Raw genomic sequence first — 22,988 nt, forward strand, 5'->3', positions numbered from 1 at the left:
TGCCCTAGAGTTTGCAATACACAGTTAAAGCTAATTTAAGTCCCCTCTCAAGTAACACTATACCACTTCATGGGTAGTGTGAGTACCTTATTATAACAAAATAATCCTAATTCCTTCCTTCAATTTCTTGTATCATTGCTGTCGTTTATTTCATCTATACATATCATACATAATCATATATATAATACATATATACATGATGTACATAATTGAATATATTGCTATTATTATTTTGAAAAAATTGTTACCTGTTAGATCAACTAAAAATAAGAAAAAATAAAAGTTTTTATTTTATCTTCACTTACTCCTTCTTTGATACCATTTATATAGATCTGAGTTTCTGACTTATTATTTTTCTTCTCTCTAAAGAACATCTTTCAACATTTCTTGCAAGGCAGGTCTACTGACAACAAAATTCCCTCATTTTTTGTTTTTATGAAAATGTCTTTTTTCTGCTTAGCATTTGAAGAATATTTTGCAGGGTACAGAATTTTAGGTTGGTTTTTTTTTTTTTTTTTTTCCACTCAACCACTCCTCACATCATTTCATTCCACTTTCTTCCTGTTTGCTTTGTTTGTGAGAAGTCAGATATGATTCTTAGCTTTGTTCCTCTGTAGGTAAAGGTGGTTTTTCCGCTGGCTTCTTTCAGGATTTTTTATCTTTGACTTTCTGTAATTTGAAAATGATATGCCTAATGTGTCAGCTTCTGGCATTTATCCAGCTTTGTATTCCCTGAGCTTCCTGGGTCTGTGGTTTGGTATCTGACATTAATTTGGGGAAATTCTGATCATAACTGTTTCTTATATTTCTTCTGTTCTTTTCTCTCTTTCTTCTCCTTCTGCTATTCCCATTATGTATATGTTATTCCTATTGTAGTTGCCCCACATTTCTTGGGTGTTCTGTTGTCTTCAGTCTTTGTTTTTGTTTTTGAGGATTCTACTGATATATTTTCTAGCTCAGAGTTTTTTTCTCAGTTGTGTCCAGCCCACTAATTAGCCTGTCAAAGGCATTTTTCACTTTGGTTACAGGTTTTTTGACCTCTATCCTCTCTATTGGTTCTTTCTTAGGATTTCCATCCCTCTGCTCACACTGCTCATTTGTTCGTGCATGTTGTCCAATAGAGCCCTTCCCATATTAATCATGGTTGTTCTAAATTCTTGGTCTGATAATTATGACATCCCTGTCATGGCTGGTTCTGATGCTTGGTGTGTATCTTCAATTTTTTTTTTTTTTTTTTTTTTTGCCTTTTGGTGTGGCTTATAATTTTTTCTTGATAGCCAGACATGATGTACTGTATAGAAGAAACTGCTGTAAATAGGCCTTTAGTAAAGTGGTGGTACGCTGTAGGGAAGGAGGAAGTGTTCCAAGTCCTATGATTAGGTCTCAGTCTTCTAGTGAACCTAAGCATCTAGTCTGTGAACTTCACAAGTGTTTTTCAGATTTCTCCCCTCTTAGGTGGGACGGGATGGCTAGAGTAGACTGGAGCTGGGTATGTCCCTTCCCCCAGGTCAGTTAGGCTCTGATAATACCCGAGCCAGTGAGGCTCTGGTTAGATAATTTCCTTAGTGCAGGCCTTGTTAAGAAGAACACAGTGCTGTGATTTATTTAAAAAATGGTTCCTTGTCGCCTCCCCGTGCTAGAAGCATGAGAGGATTTTTCTCTGATGTTTACTATGAGAACCTAGTCAGGCTCCTGGAGGTAAATATCACAATATTGTAAATCTCCACCCTACAACTGGATTCCCCTGGAAGTTTTAACTGTCAAAATGGTGCACACTGTGCCTCTAGCAATTCATCAATTACAGTTTGGGTTTCCCTACCCCGACACAGATTCCTGTGGTAGTTTCTGCTGAGAGTCTCTGCTCTGGTAAAGCCATGACTCCCTGTATTTGCCTTTCTGTCTCTTCAGTCTTGGGGACCAGTTTACTCCGTGTCCTCCTCTCTCTTATAAATCCAAGCAGAGATGTTGATTTTTTCAGTCTGTTCAGCTTTTCATCATTGTTAGGATGGACTGGCAACTTGTAAGTGCCTTACGTGTGGAACCAGAAACTGAAAGTTGCTGAAATAATGTTTTTAAATGAAGAACAAAGTTGAAAGACTTTTAGTACTGGTTTGAAGATTTACCGGAAAGCTACATTAATCAAGACAGAGTCATAATGATGAAAGACAGATCGCTCAATGAAATAGAATAGAGAGCCCAGAAACAGACCCACACATATTTGTTCAATGGAAATTTGATAAAGGTACCAACACAGTCCAAGGAGGAAGGAAAGTCTTTTCAACAGAGGGTGCTGGAACCACTCAACATCCATATGGAAAGAAATGAACATTAATCCTTACATCATACCATACACAAAAATTAACTGGAAATGAATCCTAGAGGCATATAAAAAAAAGCTAAAACTATAAAACCCCTAGAGGAAAGTTAGTAGTTATCTTTGCTAACTTTGGTAGATTAATTAGATAGAATGAAGAAAGCATGAATCATAAGAGAAAATTACTTAATAAACTGGGTTTTATAAAAATAAAAAACATTTCCTCTTTGAAATACACCATTAAGAAAAAGGCAAGCCACAGAATGGAAGAAAATATGTGTAAAATATATGTGTGACTAAGAACTTGAATCAGAATACATAAAGAACTCTCAAATCTCAGTAAGTTAGACATCTCCAAATACTTCTTAGGAGAAGATGTACAAATGGCCAATAAGCACATGAAAAGACGATCCATACCATTAGTCGTCACAGGAATGCAAAGTGAAACCACAGTAAGTTACCACTTCACATCTATCAGAAGAGCTAAAATTAGAAGAGAATACCAAGTGTTTACGAGGATGCAGAGCAACCAGAACTCTCAAACACTGCTGGTGGGAATATGTACTGGTGTGATCACACTGAAAAACTTTTTGGCAAGTTTTCACCTACCAAAATGATCCAGCCATTCCACTCCTAGGTATTTCCTGAGAGAAAGACTGTACCTGCATGTTCACAGCAGCTTTGTTCACAATAGTCAATATCTGTAAACAGTCTGAATGTCCATTAACAGGTGAGTGGATAAACAATATGTGGCAGAGCCATATAACTGAATGGCACTCAGCAGTAAAAGGAACAAACTACTGATGTATGCAACAGCATAGATGAATACAAAAACATTATCCTAAGCAAAAGAAGCCAGAAAGAAAAGAATGTATACTGTAGGATTCCATTCATATAAAATGCAAACTAATCTATTGTGATAAAAGAAATAGTTCAGAATTGGACAGTGGCCAGGAATGAAATCAGGTCGGAACTGTGAAATGGTACCAGTAATCTTTTGGGAGCGATGGAAATGTTCTGTGTCTTTAATGTAGTGTGGTTTCATGGGCATCTAAAATTGTCAAAGCTCATCAAATTGTTTTGAACGAATGCATTTTTTTTCACTTGTATGTAATTAATTGTATTTATTATGTAAATTATCTCCTAATAAAGATAATAAAGATAAAAATACTCATGAAAGGCATATTAGAGACCAAAAAAAACTACAATTGAAAAATCAAAAAAACAATGCCAAAGCCTGCGTCTGTGCACTTTTTTCCTATTTGCAGTTATATACTTAAGAAAAAAAATTCTGATACAATTACCAATAACAGGAAGATTGCTGTTGTTTTTAAGAGAATGAAATGTTTACCATTATGGTATCAATAGTTTTTAAGCACATTCTCCATATGTGATTTTCCTAACTGGGTATCGTATGGAACATTTGCTGTGGGGAGCATACAGCTTGGTGACTTTGAACAAAAAATCAATAGCAGTGATCTGGAAGTGCAGATCTGGTTGAAGTCCTAAGCAGTTATTATACCAGATACTGGAGGGAAGTTCATGAACTAGAAATTAGGTGAACTTCTGGTAACGTTGGCACACTTTTGTGAACAAGTTTTGTGTCTAATTGCTTCCCGGGTGTTTTACCATTGGCAGATTTGTGGGAAGTCTGCCTGTTATAAACCATAGCATAGACAACTAGTTACTCCCTTTTTTGTTCAGCTGGAGTTCAGAAAATGATGAGTTCACTGGTGCCAGAAAGAAACTGCTGCATTGATTGATGTTTTTTTAGTATTTGTATTCTTGGAATAAACACAATTTGGTAAAGTATTAGCCTTTTTATATTCCTGGATTCAATTAGCCAATGTTTTATTTAGGATAACTACACAGATTTTCATGAGAGAGCTTGGACTGTAATTTGCATTTTTTGTATTGACCTTGTCAGATTTTGGTATCAAAGTTTTGTTGGTCTTATAAAACAAGCTGACCTCTTAAAACAATTTTCTTTTCTTTGGAAGAATTTCTACAAGATCATTGTTATTTCATTAAATGTTTAGAATTCAATAGTGACAATCCTTGTCCTAGGAATTTCCTTGTAGAAACGTTTTAAATTACATACCAAATTCCCTTAAGAGATAAAAGACTACTCAGCATTTCTGTTTATTCTTGTATCAGTTTAATAAGATATGTTGCTCTAGGAATTTTCCATTCAAATTTACTAGCATAAATGTTATAACATTCTCTTCTCTTTTTAATAAATATAAGAACACATTTTGATTTTTGTTAATTTTCTCTGTTATGCATTTGTTTTCTAATTCAGTGATTTTTGCACTTATCTTCATTATACTACCCTCTGCTCTTTTTGTTTGATTTGCTCTTAATTTTATAGCTTATTCACATGGAAACTCAAACAGTGATATTCAGCTCTTCTTCTTTTCTAATTTAGCTGCATCCCACAAGTTTAGATATGTCATATACTCATTGTTATTTAGCTCAAAATATTTTCTAGTTTTTGTTGTGATTTCTTCTTTGAGTCAGATTTTTAAGGAGCTTTTCCTGCTTAATCTTCAATTTAGGGCATTTTATAGTTACCGTTTTATTGTTTATGTCTAGCTTTTTAAGTTTAAAAACACATAAAAAGTATTTAAAATCTATGTCTAATAACTCCAATAATAAACCTCCATGTGTCTGTTTTTATGGTTAGTGGGGTCAGATTATTCTATTTAATCAGGGACTGAGCTGTCTGAGCTGTCTTAAAGTTTTCTACCATAGCTTGGCCCTGATCCTGTACTTAGCTAGCCAGGGGTCCATGTTAGAATCTGGGGTTTTCTAGGCCACCTTCTCCTTGGAGGATCCAGAACTCCTAGTTTGCCTTTTCAGTACTGTGAGATTACAGCAAACTCCTCTTTGACCTTCAGTAGCTTTTTGCCTACTTGCTTATCCCTCTTCTAAAACGTAGTAGCAGAAAGATGGCTCACTTGCAATTCCTTTCTCTCCAGGAGCCTGACTACAAGAGTTCTGGTTGATTAAACCATTCTCAGATGTCATCACCATTTTTTACGTTTTGTATTTTATCTGGCTTTTCTAGGTGGTTTTGCGTTAGTGTGCCAACATGCCGCTCCACGAGAGCCAGCAGCGGAATCGACTGCTTTCATCTTAGCCTCTTTGTAATCCAATCCACACAGAGCAGCAGGACCATTTTTATAAAATTTTAATCAGTGTGACGCTTCCCTGCTCCAATGGCTTCTTACCACATTTACAATAAAACCCCAACCACTTTCCAGAATTTACAAGATGCTGGTCCCTGCCTCTCTCTCCAACTTCGTCTTAGACTCCACCCCATCCCTTCCGCACTTGCCATCCTCCAGCCACCGTGACCTTCTTGCTTAGACATCCAAACCCGTTATATGCAGGACTTCACACTGGCTGTTTCCTCTGTCTGAAATGCACATCCAGCCTGGTCTGTATGTCTGGCTTCTCAGTTCACATGACAGCAACTCAGAAAGGCCTTCTTGGACCACCGCTATCTAAGGCAGCTCTTTTCCATCAAATACATCATATTATGATGTGGTGGTTCCTTCATGTTACTTGTCTTCCATTGAAATTATCTTGTTATTTATTTTGTTTTGCTTTTCTCACATTAATGTAAATTCCACAAGGCCAGGCCTTATCTATCTAATCTTCTAATCTTATGACCAGACTGGAGTAGCCAATAGCGCATGTATGGGGATTAATCCACCCAGCTTTGAGGGCAGAGACAGGGAGAATGGGGTAGAGATTACTATATACCAGGGCCCCAGGCCTGATTTTAATATAATCAATCTTCTTGATGTTTCTGAGACTCTGCTTTTAGGAGTTCCCTGTTTTACTTAGAGGTACAAATATACAGTCTACATAAGCACTCTGAACAGATAACCCGAGACACTTTAGTTGCTGCTGTTTCTGTTTAACTTCTCTGTGAAGCTATAATCTTATAAACGCTCATTATAACCATACTGGAGAGTAAACAGACCTAAAAGTCAAGGACAGTGTTCCCAGAGTGAAAACAGTTTCTAATTACAGGAATAAAAAAGAGGAGATAAATCAATCACCATGGAAGTCTTCTTTTTAATTTCTTTAGTTTGCATTATGTTTAACATGTATTTCTCTCAATTTTCCCTCATTTAAAACTTCTGACAGTAACTTTATTTTTTCTCAGATTTATCATGTTTTAATTAGCAAAAATATGTTTCCAGTTTGAACTTGAATAAATTTGAAAAAAACCACGTAAGACTTTAATGCAACATTAATCAAAGAAATAAATTGAGCATTTAAACTGCACATTAAAGGGTATTCTTGCTCTTAAGTGCAGGCAACTTCGATTATTTCTCACTGAACATCCTTGGTATGTTAATCAACAAATACGGAAAGTATGACAGTTTAGCTCTCCTTTACCTCCTTGCATACAGATTTAAAGACTTGCATGAATCTTGCAGGAACAGGGAATCTTCATTTCACTCACTACGGTGCAATGTGAGACCCCAGAAGCCAACATTAGCTTCCATTTGTAAGCAATCAGGAAACCACGCCAGATATGCATGATTGAAATAAGCCCAGCCCAGTCGCCATCTCTTATCTGAGAACACCACAAGCTCCACCCACATGACATTTCTGAACAGTCCCCTAAGTGTCTGTGGTTGCCCTGGTACCTTTGCACATGTTCCATCCACCTGGAATGCTCTCCCCGTCCCCCAAATATCCTGCCACTTGTCAAGACCCAAGTCCAAGAGCACACCCTCTGTGAGATCTTCCCTCAGTGCTTTGCAGCATTCTGTCCACACCTTGATTAGGACATTTATTTCATCGTATTTTCTCCTTCCACTAGCCTGCAGGGTCTTATCTATCCATCATTTTTGCTGCTTCGATTTCTAATACAGAGTACATGCACAATAAATATTTCTTAAATGAATTAATAATCAGCCACGAGAACTTCACCTTGCTTTCCCCCATTAAAAAAAAAAATTCATTTATCCTTCAAACTTATCCTCCAGAAGGAGGGGCTCATATGATTAGCAGGAAAGACGAATTTAAGCTTTTGATAACTGCCTTTGGCCTTATCACTCAATGCTGTCAATTTTAACTGATTTTTTTTAACCTGAAATAAGAGGAGGTATAATGATCATTTTGAGTATCTGATATAAGCTATGGATATTTTCTCCAGAATTTATTCACAACCACCTGTGCACAAAACTGATCAGTATCAGGCTCTGAACTGGTTCAAATTCTGGTTCTGCCATTTACCAGCTGTGTGACCTTGGGAAATTCACTTGACTTCTCTGTGCCTTGGTTTCCTCATCTTTCAATGGGGATAATAATAGTATCTATTTCACAGGGTTGTTGTGAGGATGAAATAAGTTAATTATATAAAATGTTTCAAACACTGCTTGGCATAGTAATCCCTATAGAACCTAGTAGTATTAGGTCCAGGAACTGGAGGTATCAAGATAAATTGGATGTGATTCCTTTCCTTGAAGAGCTCAAAGTCTCGCGAGGAAGACAGCTGTGCAAATAGAAGACACTATGTAGAGGTCTGGACAAAGGAGCAAAGAGGAGGAAGCACTTTCCTTCTGAGGCCTGGGATGGGGTGCCAGGTAGGAGGTGGTATTTTAGCTGAGAATTGATGCGTGAGCAGGAATCTCTGGTTGAATTAGTTGAGGATGTACAGATTAGGCAGATATAAGCAAAGACACAATTTATGCAGCCATGTGAAAGCACAAGGGGCCCTCGGGGACAGCAGCTACTGACAGTGGTCTTAGTGTCATGTGGGAGGTAAAAGGTGCTGGAAAGTAAAGCCGAAGCACATTGCAGACACTATAAACTGGTTTATTCAACACCTACGTTCAACCGTCTAGTCCCCGGCCCTCCCGACGAGAGAGTCAGGGAAGCGAAACACCAGATTTTCCCAACCAGGTGAGGTCCTGTGATAGGTAATAGGGCTTCTCTTACAGGATAGTAATTCAAAGCCTTTCAAGGAGAAAGCTTCTTCGTTTTTTTTGCTTTCTTCCTACCTGGAACTTGGGTTTGGAGGCTTTAAGACAGGAAGAAGAGAGCCACCTGCTAAGGTGTAGTGGCAAGACCCAGAGAGCTTGGGTCCCTGGTGGCCATACTCAGTAGCTGCACTGCCTGGACCACCTCCTTCTGGACTTCCGGTTTGTGAGAAATATCACAGCTGACCAGGCTTCCTCTAGCTTAGAGCCTGAGGCATCCCTAACTGACACAAGTGGAAAGCAATGCTGGGTCACTGAGGCCTTGAATGTTCTGCCTCGGGGCTGAGACTCCCACATTTGAGCTCTGGGTACTGTAAGCTAATTTAGGGGTTTGAAAATACAGCTTTGCAATCACGCAAACCACGCTGTGGTTTAAATCACGGCTCAGCCAGTTCCTTGCTGTTTAACTTGAGAAATCAGTTATCCTCAGTCTGAGCCTTGTCAGGGAGACATGTGGTGAAACTTACCTTAGGAAGCCGACCTCCACCACAGCACACTGGAAAGAACAAGGAGGTCAAGAGCAGAGGGAGAGTGAGGGTTGGCCTGTGTCCTTGCAAAGTATAACTGAACTAAAGATTCGGAAATAATTTCAGGACTTAAAGTGGATTCTAGCTGACATTTTTAGCCAAAACATATTCTGATGGTACTGGATTTTATAAATGTTCTTTGAGACTTATAACACCTTTATGACTAAATGTCTTAGTACAAGCTGCTCTAAAGTTCTTTAGGAGAGGCTTTTTTTTTTTTTTCATGTGCTATAAATTCCTGTGGCATCTTGTATTATCTCCAGGAATGGAGTGAAGAGTCCATAAATAATTGGCGAGAACAGCCAGGACTGAAGAAACAAATAATGTAAGATTCACGATTCCATGCTAGCGGTCCTGTGGGTGCTTTAGAGTCTGCTGATAACCAAAGTAGTAAGAAGTTCAAATACAACTCTATTTCCCTGATGGCCACTTAAAAGCTCTAATGTTGATCTTCTGTAAAACCTGGGTCAGGCTAAATTAAACCTAGGAAGTAGGTGGTATCATTTAAGAGACAATGAAAAAGCTTTGGCCCCAAACATCTACACTTTCTTGTCAAGGATGCTTGAAAGTTCTGCATCAGAGATGATCTACTTTGAACAATAAAGGAAGGAACCCCGCCCAGAGCGAGTGCCCAGGGTAGTAGTAACACATTTCCATCAGCACCAGCCTGATGAGGATAATCTGATGCCCAGATTGAGGATAACTGATTTCTCCAAGTTATACAACTGGCGGGGCTGGGATTTGAACCAAGGTCTGTGTGACTGCAGATCTGTACTTTTAACTCCTACATTACATACTGTGGCATTTCCATGCCCTAAACCCTGCTGTCTCCCAAGCCATGCAGTTTGCAGGTTATCCCCTCAAGCTAAAGCAGGGAGCTAGGCAGTCAATGGGTGTGACAACTTCCTGCTGTTTCTCTAGGACAGGACTTAGTCACTGGGAGGCTGAGCCTGATGAGGAACCTCCTAGCTCCCAGCTGGTGGTGGAGACACGTGTAAGAGAGGAGAAGGGCCTGTATCAGATAAAACAAATTATCTGAAACTCCAGCAAGTTGCCTAGCACTGTGTAAACCAGGAAGATGGCATGAACAATCAGCCTCCGTGTCTATTTCAATCAAACAATATGCAACCCCATATCTTAGTGTTATTTTAAGGCTTATGGATTTACCTGTCCTAGGAAACCTGACAGTTTCAGAATCTCTGGAACCGGCCCAGAGGGACACAATTCAAATTTGGCACTCTTGCGTAAGGACCACATGCGTGGGAAGAATGAGAATGCTTGGATTAAAACACATCACTTCCTTCTCCTGTCCTGCTTTCAGATGCAAGTTCAGAATCAGAGCAAGAGGCTATTATAGTTGTCCCTCGGTATGTTGGGGGACTTGTTCCAGTACCGCTGAGGACACCAAAATCCATGGAGGCTCGAGTCCCTTACATACAATGGCGGAGAATTTGCATATAACCTACACACATCCTCCTGTATGCTTTACGTTATCTCCAGATTACTTACAATATCTAATACAGTGTAAATGCTATGTAAATAGTTGAAAATACAATGTAATGTTGGGTACATAGTGCCTGGGTGCAGCAAATTCAAGTTTTGCTTTCTGGAATTTTTTTTTTCCCCAAATAGTTTCCATCCGAGGTTGGTAGAATCCCTACATGCAGAACCTGCAGATACAGAAGGCTGACTGTGTATGGCTACTGAGTGCAGCTGCAAGGAATAGTTTCATGGTCCCACGCTGTGAGATTAATCAAGATCTCTAGGAGTTGTAATCCAAAGAGAACATGGTGACTTTCCAGGACCAAGAGAACCATGAACTTAGCAGCAGAGTTTGGGGCTCCAAGGAGGGAGGGAGTAGCATGTGGGCTTCAGGGTCAACGGTTTTGTTGTCCCTTAAGCTCCTTTTCAGGGCCAGGGCACTCACCTCGGCCTGCCAGATGGGGTTCACGGTGTTGCCGATAATCTTGGATCGCCTCTCCTGTCCGTGGTGTGGGAGGGCAGGGAAGATGCTGTGCTTCCCAGGCTGAATGGAAATCTTCAGGTAAGGGTCTGGGTTGAAAAACATCCCTTTCTTCAACCCCATGGCCTGGAAATCTATAAAACAGAGGATATTCTAATATCATGTGTGTTAGCAAGGTTAAAGATTATATTAGGCTTCACACAAGGAGAAGAGTCCATCTGAAACGTGTAAAATGTTTTTCAATCTTTAGACCATTTTCCACCTCATTACAAATATAGACTGATATGTCTCCAGAACCCATTACATGGAACATTTACTGATTTAAGTGAACATTTACTGTATTAAATTGTTTTGGTTAAGAAGTGTCTGTAGTAAGTCAAGACTGGCATTGTGGTCACTATGCTTTTCAAGAGAGGACTGTTGGCCCCTAGTGGTCTGGGCTTCTGGCGTTCCTCAGGCAGGTTGGGGTGAGGGGCTGAGGGTCACCTCGGGAAACCTGGTGCACACTGAGGGAGGAAAGCCAACTTGGAAAATTCAGTGGGTCCAGGTGAATTTTATTTTATTTTTGGCTGTGTTGGGTCTTTGTTGCGGTGTGCGGGCTTCTCATTGTGTTGGCTTCTCTTGTTGCAGAGCACGGGCTCTAGGTGCATGGGTTCAGTAGTTGTGGCTCACGGGTTCTAGAGTGCAGGCTCAGTAGTTGTGACGCACGGGCTTAGTTGTTCTGTGGCATGTGGGATCTTCCCAGACCAGTGCTTGAACCCGTGTCCCTTGCATTGGCAGGTGGATTCTTAACCACTGCACCATCAGGGAAGCAGGAACCACTTCTTCAAATAGAAGACAGAAAAACAAGGGCTCTAGCCTCACAATAAATATGATTTTCACTGAGTAAGGAGACAGTGCATCAGAAGAAATAAAGAGAAAGGTGAGGATTAAAAGAGCAAAGAGGGCTTCCCTGGTGGCGCAGTGGTTGAGAGTCCGCCTGCCGATGCAGGGGACACGGGTTCGTGCCCCGGTCCGGGAAGATCCCACATGCCGCAGAGCAGCTGGGCCCGTGAGCCATGGCTGCTGAGCCTGCGTGTCCGGAGCCTGTGCTCCACAACGGGAGAGGCCACAACAGTGAGAAGCCCGCGTACCGCAAAAAAAAAAAAAAAAAAAAAGATGGTAAAAAAAAAAGAGCAAAGAGCACAGACATTGGAGGAAAGGAAAAAACATGGCCTCCATAGAGCTAATGCACATCAGTGAGGAGAGTTCTGAGGAGAGACCGTGTGGTCGGGTGGGAAGGCTTTGACAACTGAGCCGTTCCATGTAATTGAAAATGTCTGATCATGTACAATTTCATGCTCTGTGTGGGGGAGAGAGAAAGAGGTCATTTGTGATAATGGTTTATGGCTGTTCTGAGATAATTTGAAATCATCTTATATTAGAAATATATGATATCAAAAAATATAATTAAAATTTTTCTATTATCAAAGTACTTTTCCCCCAAAATTGTTCATATTTATATATAAGTGAAAGAAACAGGTAAAAATACATTGAGCTGATTCTCAAGTATGGTATAAGTTGTGAGGTGTTGGAGGCATTTGTTACTGATGAAAAAAGTACAGAATTTTTCATGTGCATTTACTTCAATGTTATTTTGAGTTGATTCAAGGATGTCTCCATAATGAAATTATTCTTACTCTCTTGCATTATAATATACTGCCATGAGGCGGAATAAAGGTTAGAAAGTACAAACATCACAGAAATTTGCAAAACCCAGGCTACACCCATGGGAATGTGTGCAGAAAAGAAGTAACAAAGCAGCCCGAGACTTCTCTCCTTCGAAAGCTCTGTTTCTGGGGTTGGTCCTTGGCTAGGATCTGGGAACTTGGATCTCAGGAGGGTTCCCACATCTCAGAATTGATAAGAGTGGCTCTCTGTGCCTCAAGTGTCTGTGCAAACTACGTGGTTTACGCTGAACACCTGCTTTTCTTCTGGGAGTCTGGAATTTTGGTAGGTGCTAGGAGCACTTCGGCCGTATGACCAGCCCCCAATCAAAACCTTGGGCTCTTGAGTCTGTAATGAGCTTCCCTGGTATATAGTATTTCATAGTATTTCACAACTTGTTGCTGGGAGAAATAAACCCAAGCTGTGTGACTCCAGTGAGAGAGGACTCATGGAAACTTGTGCCTGGTTTCCTCCAAACTTCATCTCAGGCACTTTTTCCTTTGCAATTTGCTGTGTATCTTTTCAATGTAATTGATGACACTGATTATAGTCAATGTAATTGACTACTGATTAGAGTCACGAGTATGACTGCATGCTGAGTTCTCCCAGTGGACCATCAAATCTGGGGGTGGTGTTGGGGAATATGGTCCAGAGTGTGACAGACATATAAATTTATCCATCATAAAATAATGACTACCATCACCTTCATCACCTCCACCACTACTGCCTGTCATTTATTGATTAGCTACTAAATTCTGGGGACCATTCTATGCCCTTCAAATACATTATCTGATTTAATCCTAACCACAAACTCTACAAGATAGTTATTACATCCCTAATCTGAGGAAGAGAAAATAGAGGTTTCTGAGTTAAGTAACTTGACCAGGTCTTCAGAGTTGGTCAATGTCAGAAATGAAATTTGAACCTACTTCTTTGATTCCAAAGTCTGTGTTTTTAACCATTATGTGATATTACCTTTTAATATAAATGACAACTTTGGCATAGGTCAAATTCTCAAGCATAAATGGGTCTTTTTTTTTTTTTTTTTTTGCGGTACACGGGCCTCTCACTGTTGTGGCCTCTCCCGTTGCGGAGCACAGGCTCTGGACACGCAGGCTCAGCGGGCATGGCTCATGGGCCCAGCCGCTCCACAGCATGTGGGATCCTCCCGGACCGGGGCACGAACCCGTGTCCCCTGCATCGGCAGGCGGACTCTCAACCACTGCGCCACCAGGGAAGCCCATAAATGGGTTTTTTAAAAAAATTCTCTTCCATCAAACAACTTGTCTAAATCTGCATAATGTTTTTATCATACGTCTGATACCTGATAAGCCTAGTTACTCTTTATTGTTCTTGTTTTTTTCCAAAAGAAAACATCTTTCTTTACCAGTCACACATTTATTCTTCCAGATTAATCTTTTAATTTTTTAATCAGCTCCCCTCCAAAAAATTGAGATTTTGATTGGAATTGCATTGAATCTATAGATTAATTTTGGGAGAAATGGTAACTTTACAATACTTCCTATTCAAGAACATAGGTTTCTTCATTTTTTCATGCCTCCTTTCATGCCCTTCAGTGAGCTTTTATAGTTTAAGTTCAATTTGTATACTTATAAAAATATATGTTTCACGGAGTAAAAATGTTTGAAAACTGCTGCAATAAGGAGCTAATTAGGAGTTAAAAGAACATTCGGCTGGGAGTCAGTATATCCAGATTTTAGTTCTGGAACACTCTATTAACTTTGTAACTTTAGAAAAAAACTTCTTCAGGTCTCAGTTTCTTCAACTATGAGATTGTTGGAATGGATGTCTACAAGAACACAGAGTTTTGTGATTTTCCAACAGTAAATGATACATTAATGGGAAAATACTTAATTTTCCCCCATTTTTTCCTGCATTGTTTTTTGTTCTGATGATAAACATGATGCCTACTGTAACTTTTTTAAATATAGAAGGAAAAGAAACAGAATTTTTAAATTATTTCAAATTGTACTGCATAGTGGCAACCATTGCTAGACTTTTTCTTTATTGCCTTTCAGTAATTTTCTTTGCATAGTTGCGACCATACTTCTATACAAATTTGTACCCTAAATTGTTTCTTTTGCCTGGATTATACCATAAGGATGTCCCATGTCTTTTAGAACATTTTGTATACATAATTCTTAAACAGTATATAATTATTTGGCTCTGTGGTAATTTTGAATATTTAAATTGTCTCCAATACTTGTGAAAAAAATCTGTTTTTGCATTTATGATTTTTAAGCTTGTAGTGTTAGTTCACTGAAAATTAAAGGGATAGTAGCTACACAGGAAATTCATTACCACCAAGGAGTGGTAAAAACTGAATATATAAACAGATTTGAGAAGTAAAGCATTTGCATCAACAATCTTGCTTTGACATGCTACTCCGTTCTGGAAAATTTCCAGAGGAGACAATTCCATGATCTATCTTTCTGGCTATTTCTCATTTTAAATTCTAAAAAGAAAAGCAGTCCAATTATATGCAGTATCTCCAGTTCTTGAGTTTTCTTAAATTTATCTCTCTGTATGCTGGCGTGGATGTTCACATATTACTTTCAGATAAGATGCAAAGATGAAGTTCTTTGAGCCCTAGCAAACCTGAGAATGTGTTTTTCTTGCCTTCTTACATAAATGACAACCTGGTGGGCACAGAAATCTTCGGCTAAAACATGCTACCCTTAAAACTCTGTAGCCTTTGTTTCATGATTTTAGCATTCTGTATGATAAGAAGACAAGTCTGAGATTAACATGGTTTATTCTTTTGTAAGTATCATGCTTTTTCCACTCAGATATCTACTGTGTCTGCATTTGAAAATTTCTTTAAAAAAATTGGCATTTGTCTAGATGTTGGTCTCTGTACATACATTTTTTTCTTAGCACCTTATAGTCTAATTTAAAGATTCAAAATCACATTCAACTCAAGAAACCTTTCTCCTATTATTTCCTTTCAATTTGTTCTGATCATTTCATCAAAAACATTAAATATCTATGTATTGGCTCTGTATATGTCATCCATCTTTTTACTTCCCTATCCTTTTTATGTCTGACCCTTCTTCTATGTTTTCTAGGAGAGAAGCTCAAGTCAGTCTACCATATCATTGATTCTAATTCTGTAGTGGTGAGTATGCTCTTACTGCTTTCTAAAAGCTCTCAAAGCTCACTTTGAATTCTGTGATTGCATCTTTTAGAATTTATTTTAAATCTCTCCTTGACTATGATAGACAGAAAAATGGTCCCTCACAGATGACCATAACCTAATCCCTGGAACCTGTGAATATGTCACCTTACATGGTAAAAGGGACTCTGCAGATGTGGTGAAGGATCTTTATTGAGATGGAGAGATTAGCCTGGATTATCCAGTTAGGCCCAATGTAATTATAAGAGTCTTTATAAAATGGAGGAAGGAGGGGCAAAATGAGGAGAAAGTGATGTGACAACAGAGCAGAGATTGGAGTGATGCAGCCACGAACCAAAACATGCAGGTAGACTCTAGAACCTGAAAGAGATGAGGAGTGCATTCTCCTCAGGAGGCCCCAGAAGAGTACCAGCCCTGCCTGTTGACACCCTGATTTTAGTCCCTTAAGATTCATTTTGGACTTCTGATCTCCAGAACTGAGTGAATACATGTCTTGTTTCAGGCCACTAACTTTGTGGTAGCTTGTTACAGCAGCAACAGGAAACAGATACACTTGACTTTCTTTTAGCTTCAAAGAACTTCAAAGAAATCCCTTACCAGTTTTCTTCATCCTAGACCTCTTACTTAATAGGTCCTGCACTTTCCTGTATTTTATAGAGAGTACAAGCAGACAAGTGATAAATCCCTTATTTCTCTTGAGCAGATATTTGCCAACAAAATACTTGTCTTTTTCCTCTTGAGTGTTATGTCCTTCAACGTTTTTTGTTTGTTTTTTTTTAAGGTAGAATCTATTCTCCACACGTTCTTCAAGCCACAATGTCTATTCTTGATCCATGAGTAGGTTGTGTACCCCTGGTATTGTCCATCTTTAGTTAGTTTGGTTGTCCAACGAGCTGCTATTGGAATCCTCGTCCCTACTTTTACACCTGGAGATGACCAGCATCTAGTCAACTTTTTGATACTTTGTGGGCTTTGCTTAGCTGTAGATTTGATGATCTTTTTATCTATCTCATCTTTCTTTGAGGCATGGAATTGATTATGCTACTTTAAGCAGTATTTACTTTTATTTTTCCTTGACAGACGTAGTGAATTAAACATATACATATTCAACTACTAAGTATTACACTTCCACGACCATTCCAGGCTTGCTTCTTTAGTTGCTAAGTTTACATCTCCAGTCACATTTCATTGCTGGCAATCTTTTCCTTGCGATAAGTGTAAGAAAAATGATATACTGGGGGCTGTAGGAGATGAGTCCGTCCTGATCACCTTATAAAGCAGCTTTTTGAACCAAGCTGGTGGTGGTGGTGGCGGGGGCGTGGTTTCCTTTCCTGTGGTGAGTCTGTGAGCCCATGTCTACATGGTAGAGCCAAAATGGGAACCAGTGAATGGATATTTCGTCTCCTTCTCCTCTGTTCTCTGCCTATTCATCTCTCCTTCCCCTATCTCCCAGCAACCACTGATCTTTTTATCATCTCCATAGTTTTACCTTTTCCAGACTGTGATATAGTTGAAATCATACAGTACGTAGCCTTTGCAGACTGGCTTTTTTCAATGAGTAACATGCGTTCAAGATTCCTCCTTGTCTTTTCATGGCCTGATAGCTCATTTCTTTTTAGCACCGAATAATATTCCATTATCTGAATGTACCACGGTTTATTTATGCATTCAGCTACTGAAAGACATCTTGATGGCTTCCAAGTTTTGGCAATCATAAATAAAGCTGCTGTAAATATCTGTGTTTGGTTTTTGTATGAAAATTACTCCATTTGGGTAATTTCCAAGGAATGTGATCATGGGGTCATGCGGTAAGAGAATGTTTAGTTTTGAAAGAAACCACCACACTGTGTTCCAGAGTGTCTGTGCCATTTTGCAGTCCTACCAGCAATAAATGTGAGTTCCTTTTGCTCCACGTCCTCACCAGCATCTGGTGTTTTCAGTGTTCTGGATTTGAGCTATTGCAATAGGTACACAGCTGGTATCTAGTCGCTGTTTTAATTTGCATTTCCCTAATGGCATATGATGTGGAGTACCGTTTCATATGATTACTTGCCACCTGTATAGCTTCTTTGGTGAGATGTCTGACAAGATCATAAGATCTTTGGCCCATTTTTCAACTGGGTTGTTTGTTTTCATATTGTTGAGTTTTAAGAGTTCTTTGTATATTTTGGATTAACTTTCCTTTATCGGATGCGTCTTTTGCAAATATTTTCTCTGAGTCTGTGGCTTGTCTTCTCATTCCCTTGACATTGTCTTTGGCAGAACAGAAGTTTTTAATTTTAATGAAGTCCATCTTATCAATTTTTTTTCATGCATTGTGTCTTTGGTGTTGTATCTAGAAAGGCACCACCCTACCCAAGGTCATCTAGGTTTTCTCCTATGTTATCTTCCAGGAGTTTTATAGTTTTGTGTTTTACATTTAGGTCTATGACTCATTTTGAGTTAATTTTTGTGAAGGATATAAGGTCTGTGTCTAGATTCATGTTTTTTTTGCATGTGGATGTCCAGTTGTTCCAGCACCATTTGTGGAAGGGACTATTTTGCTCAACTGTACTGTCTCTGCTCATATTTCAAAGATCAGCTGACTACATGGGGGTCTATTTCTGGGCTCTCTAGTCTATTTCATTTATCTATTTTTCTGTTTTTTTTCTTTTTTTCACAAGTACCACACTGTCTTGATTACTGCAGCTTTATAGTAAGTCTTGAAGTTGTGTAGCATCAGTCCTCCAACTTTGATATTCTCCTCAACATTGCGTTGGCTATTCTGGGTCTTTTGCCTCTCATTATAAATTTTAGAATCAGTTTGTCAGAATTCACAAAATGACTTGCTGGAGTTTTGATTGGGATTGCATTGATTCTATGCATTAGTTTGGAAAGACCTGACATCTTTACAGTATTAAGTCTTCCCATCCATGAACATGGAATATATCTCCATTTATTTCATTCTTCTTTGATTTAATTCATTAGAGTTTTGTAGTTTTCCCTATAAACATCTTGTACATATCAACATTTTGTTAGATTTATACCTAAGTATTTCATTTTGGGGAGGTGCTAATGTTAATGGTATTGCGTTTTTAACTTAAGTTCCATTTGTTCATTGCTGGTATAGAGGAAAGGACTGACATGTTGTATATTAACCTTGTTATTATCACTTATCAATGGATTTTTAGACACATGTTTGCTTTACTGGGGGCTCACTTAGACATGAAAAGCCTCAGGTGACCATCCATCTCCCAAGGACACTCATGAACTTCATTTCTATGATCTCAGATCTCTGATATTTATGGCTTACAATATTTGCTGGTTTGATAATAAGTTAAGCAATGGTTTTCAAACTGTGCTGAATAGTTCTGTGCCCTACAGTTTCATGCCATTGTGTCTTCACAAAGACTACATAGGGTGAAATTGAGTGCATGGGGCTCTGAACTCTGTATATCATTTTAGCCAGAGCAACTCAGTTTTTGTTTATAGTTTTAATTTTGAAATTACTTTAGATTCATAGAAGAGTCTACCCAGTCTCCCTTACTGTTAACAGGTTAAGAACTAAGGTACATGATGAAAACTAAAAAATTAACTAAATTACTCTTAACTATTAACTAATTATGATTAACTAAATGACAAGGCTTTTTTTGGATTTCACTGATCTTTCCACAAGTGTACTTTTTTGAGCAGCTCAGTGTTTAATCTGTTTTACCAACTGGATTTCATGTGACATTTTATTTAGACCAAGGGTCTGCTAGCTGCTTCTTGCCTCAGGCTTTCCCCTACCTCCACTTTATAAACTCTCAATTACTGCTAGTTAGCCACGAAGGAAAAGTAGAACGGTAGCTTCTCTTCTCATCATCTCAACTCATCTAAGGAATGCATCTATTCCTTATTGAATCCTCTTGTACCCTTATGAGGTCAAGGGGTGAGAAATGGAATGTTTCCTGCCATATCAGTAAACAAAGGATGTCACAGTCATCAGCGACTGCAGCCACCACCCATGGTGAGTTGGTGAGCCCTGAGGAAACTCAGGATATGAAAACACAGGATACTGGCCCCGGATAGCTGAGGTGCATATCAAAGGAATGCAGACTCTTGCATCTTCCCAAACATAGAAAAGCACTAAATGCTTTAACTTGAGATCATCTGGTTTTCTTTACTTAACAGTAATCTTCTGACATTCAGACTACCTGCCCTTTTGTGCAAAACTCCTGTATACACTACCAAGCGTAGGGTAGATAGCTAGTGGGAAGCAGCCGCATGGCACAGGGAGATCAGCTCGGTCCTTTGTGACCGCCTGGAGGGGTGGAATAGGGAGAGTGGGAGGGAGGGAGACACAAGAGGGAAGAGATATGGGAACGTATGTATATGTATAGCTGATTCACTTTGTTATGAAGCAGAAACTAACACACCATTGTAAAGCAATTATACTCCAATAAAGATGTAAAAAAAAAAAGAAAATCAGCTGTAACCAATACAATAATAAATTTAAAAAAACCCCAAAACTCCTATATATCCTAGCCCTACCCTTGCCTCCTCTGAGCAGTTCTCTTGGGGTTACTTGACACGCTACCTCCCCGGCTTGAAGTCCTAAAAATTCCCACCAAATAAAACATAACTCTCAATTTTTAGGTTGTGCCTATTTTTTAGGCAACAGGGGAATGGAGCGGGTATTTTAAAATTTTGTTTTACAGGTGGAGAAACTGAGGCACAGAGATGTTGAGTAACTTATAGGTAAGAGTCAAATTGAAGGGGTCTCCTGACTGTTGACTGACCTTCTTATTCACTCCACAAGGCCTTCATATGAGCAATACACACCTGAGAGAGAAAAGCTGATCAGCCTCCGACTCCCTTGCCCTTGCACAGTCTCATCAGAGCCAACACTTTTAAAAATCTGTAAGAAGACAGAAAATGGGAGACAAGCAAAAAAAGCATTGAAATAGATACTTACACTTCAATACAAACATGCTTAATCACAGTTATTTCTGTAGCTACGGAATACAAAGACAGTAGCATTGTGACTTCATGAGGCTACTACTGATTAAAAGAAGCTTTTAGCAACCTAATGTCTTTCCCAGGAATAGAGTGGGAAATGCTCGTGGGGATGAGGGGTACTTTTCAGAGAAATGGAAAGCAACAAAAATAACTACTGTAATATTAGAGGCCCTTTATAACCACTTATGTAAACAAGGCCTTTTCACACTCAAATTTGCAAAAGGTATTTATTAAAGCAGACCCTAAGGCAGTAGAATGATAGGTCAATAGATGTTTACTGTTGTAATTACAATATGTTTCCATGAGCAAAGTATAGCATTAAACTGCTGTGCCTTCATTCCTTCTGATCTGTATTACTACCTAGAGATTTCCAGGAAATTCTGTTTATTAGGGAGGAGACCGAGCATGGCATTAAGAAGCTATTCTGAGGTCTCTTTATTTAACTGCCTTCCTGGGATGTTTCAGAACACAGTTGTTACATGGGTTATCTTCGTCTAGTAGGTATTTGCAAACCAGGTTGCCAAAATCTTTTACTTTCCATTACTGCTCAATATTTATCTGTTAATGGATTAATCAAAGCAGCTAGAGTCCCTGCTTCCATTCTCTTCTAGGCAAGTTTTACTTAGAAATGATTCTGAGTATTTATTCAAAGGCAGGGTTATCTTTGCATATGTTATATATTTGCAGAAAATAATATACAGATCTGAGCATTAAGCAAATCCATACAGTGTCCACTTTTTAGAAGGTAATCTATACTGAAGAAGCAAAACATGGAGAACTCGATGACCTCTTGCGCAAAGTCTCTCTGTTTCGAGGTTCTGTGGGCTTGCTCTCTTCCTACTGCCTCTCAGTATTTTTGATGCTGGAAGAGTTGTGACCGGATGTGACCATCATCTTGCCTTACATGAGACTGGGAGTAATGACCGGGCATCACTAGGGCTCACAGCTTTCTCCCAAGGAGAATACAAAGGGATTATGAGAACACCTCCTCGTAAAGCAGGTGCCCCTGGTGGGCCTACATGCTCGGCTGCAGCTCGTGTGCCAATCTTCTCAGTATGTCTGCTTTTAGGCCCACATGCAAGAGGCATTTCGGGGATGCTGGGCTGCCCAGCAGAGGGAACAAATGTGGGTGACATATGGAATGGGGTGAGTCAGAACGCTGGTTGGGCTGAAGTATCAGCCCTCTTCACAATGGACAGCCTGCTCCTTCCCAGTCTGTGTTTGTTCTTCTCTTTGCCTGGCTGACCCCAAGCAGCAGAGGTCAACAGTTCAGAGGCTGCATCCTCAGGTTGGACAACTCTCCTAGCTCTCAAAGGGGCCAATGTGCATGGGCCTAATCAGGGTTCAGAATTCCTTCATGTTGAGGATTTTTCTTCATTTTTAAATCTATGCCTGGGCAAAGGCCATGGGAGACTTGGGCAGGCTGGCCACACTCCCTTCCAGTGATGTACCTGCCTATGTGGGACAATTACAATTGACTGTTCCTAATTCTAGTTTAAAGATGTCAACATCTAGCTTGTTTCATCTCAGAACATAAGTTCCTTGAGGGCACAACAAAAAGTATACTTTTAATAGAGTCTTGATTTTACACTGTTTAAAAGGTAGGATTAAACTGCACATTTCATGCTAGTCTAAACAAGCTTAAACTTGCAATGATAACAAAGAATAGTACATCTGTTCCTTCTTATTTAAAACATAATTTTGATCCCTCGTATTTAAATATTTTTCTGCTGGAAATTCAAGGTATTTACAGAAAGGTCCTTCATACTTATTACATCGAAACAAGCCTGTAGACAAGAAGATAATGTATATTTTTCAGAAGCTACTAAGTTCAGAGGGGAGACACACATTTAAAACTTCATAAACATTTCCCTAACTCATGGCTTTTTGCTAACGTTATTTATCAAGTCATCTCAGCGCCAGATTGATGACACAAAGGGGGAGGCAACAGGTGATAAACATTTTCCAGGAAGTAAAGACGTCTGGGAAGGTTTTGCATCCTGGCTTTTTGCTCAAGATGAGTTCCAGAGGCTGGTCTGAGGTTCAGAAATCTGCTGCATTACAGAGATATGCTCTACCATTTACGGACTGTGAAAATGGTGTGAAGACTCAGGAAAAGTAGTCTCACCCTGGAACAACCTAAGACTGAGGGGAACATCAGGGAATTGCTCATCTTCTCAGGTCTGCACATTTCCTCGGCTTTTCAGCCTGTCTGATGCCCAGTTGTTATTCCAAGCACCGGGCACTGGGTCATGATGTCCCCTCTTAGACGCAGTGCACAGTGTCACCGTGTTTTGCATGCAACTTTTTTCCACAACCAAGCCTACTTGGC

At 39.4% G+C, this 22,988-nt stretch overlaps 1 protein-coding gene across 1 annotated transcript in view; it reads right to left on the reverse strand.

The window, feature by feature from the left end:
- The window catches only part of HECW1 (HECT, C2 and WW domain containing E3 ubiquitin protein ligase 1), a 253,204-nt gene that overhangs the window by 158,448 nt on the left and 71,768 nt on the right, over nt 1–22,988 (reverse strand). The window contains exons 4-5 of the mRNA XM_060019836.1: nt 20,480–20,555; nt 10,777–10,946 (exon numbers count right to left, since the gene is read on the reverse strand). Coding sequence (XP_059875819.1) covers nt 10,777–10,946; nt 20,480–20,555 — 246 coding nt within the window. The remainder of the gene's footprint in view (nt 1–10,776; nt 10,947–20,479; nt 20,556–22,988) is intronic.

This window comes from Delphinus delphis, chromosome 9, assembly GCF_949987515.2.
Source record: "Delphinus delphis chromosome 9, mDelDel1.2, whole genome shotgun sequence".
Classification (NCBI taxonomy): domain Eukaryota; kingdom Metazoa; phylum Chordata; class Mammalia; order Artiodactyla; family Delphinidae; genus Delphinus; species Delphinus delphis.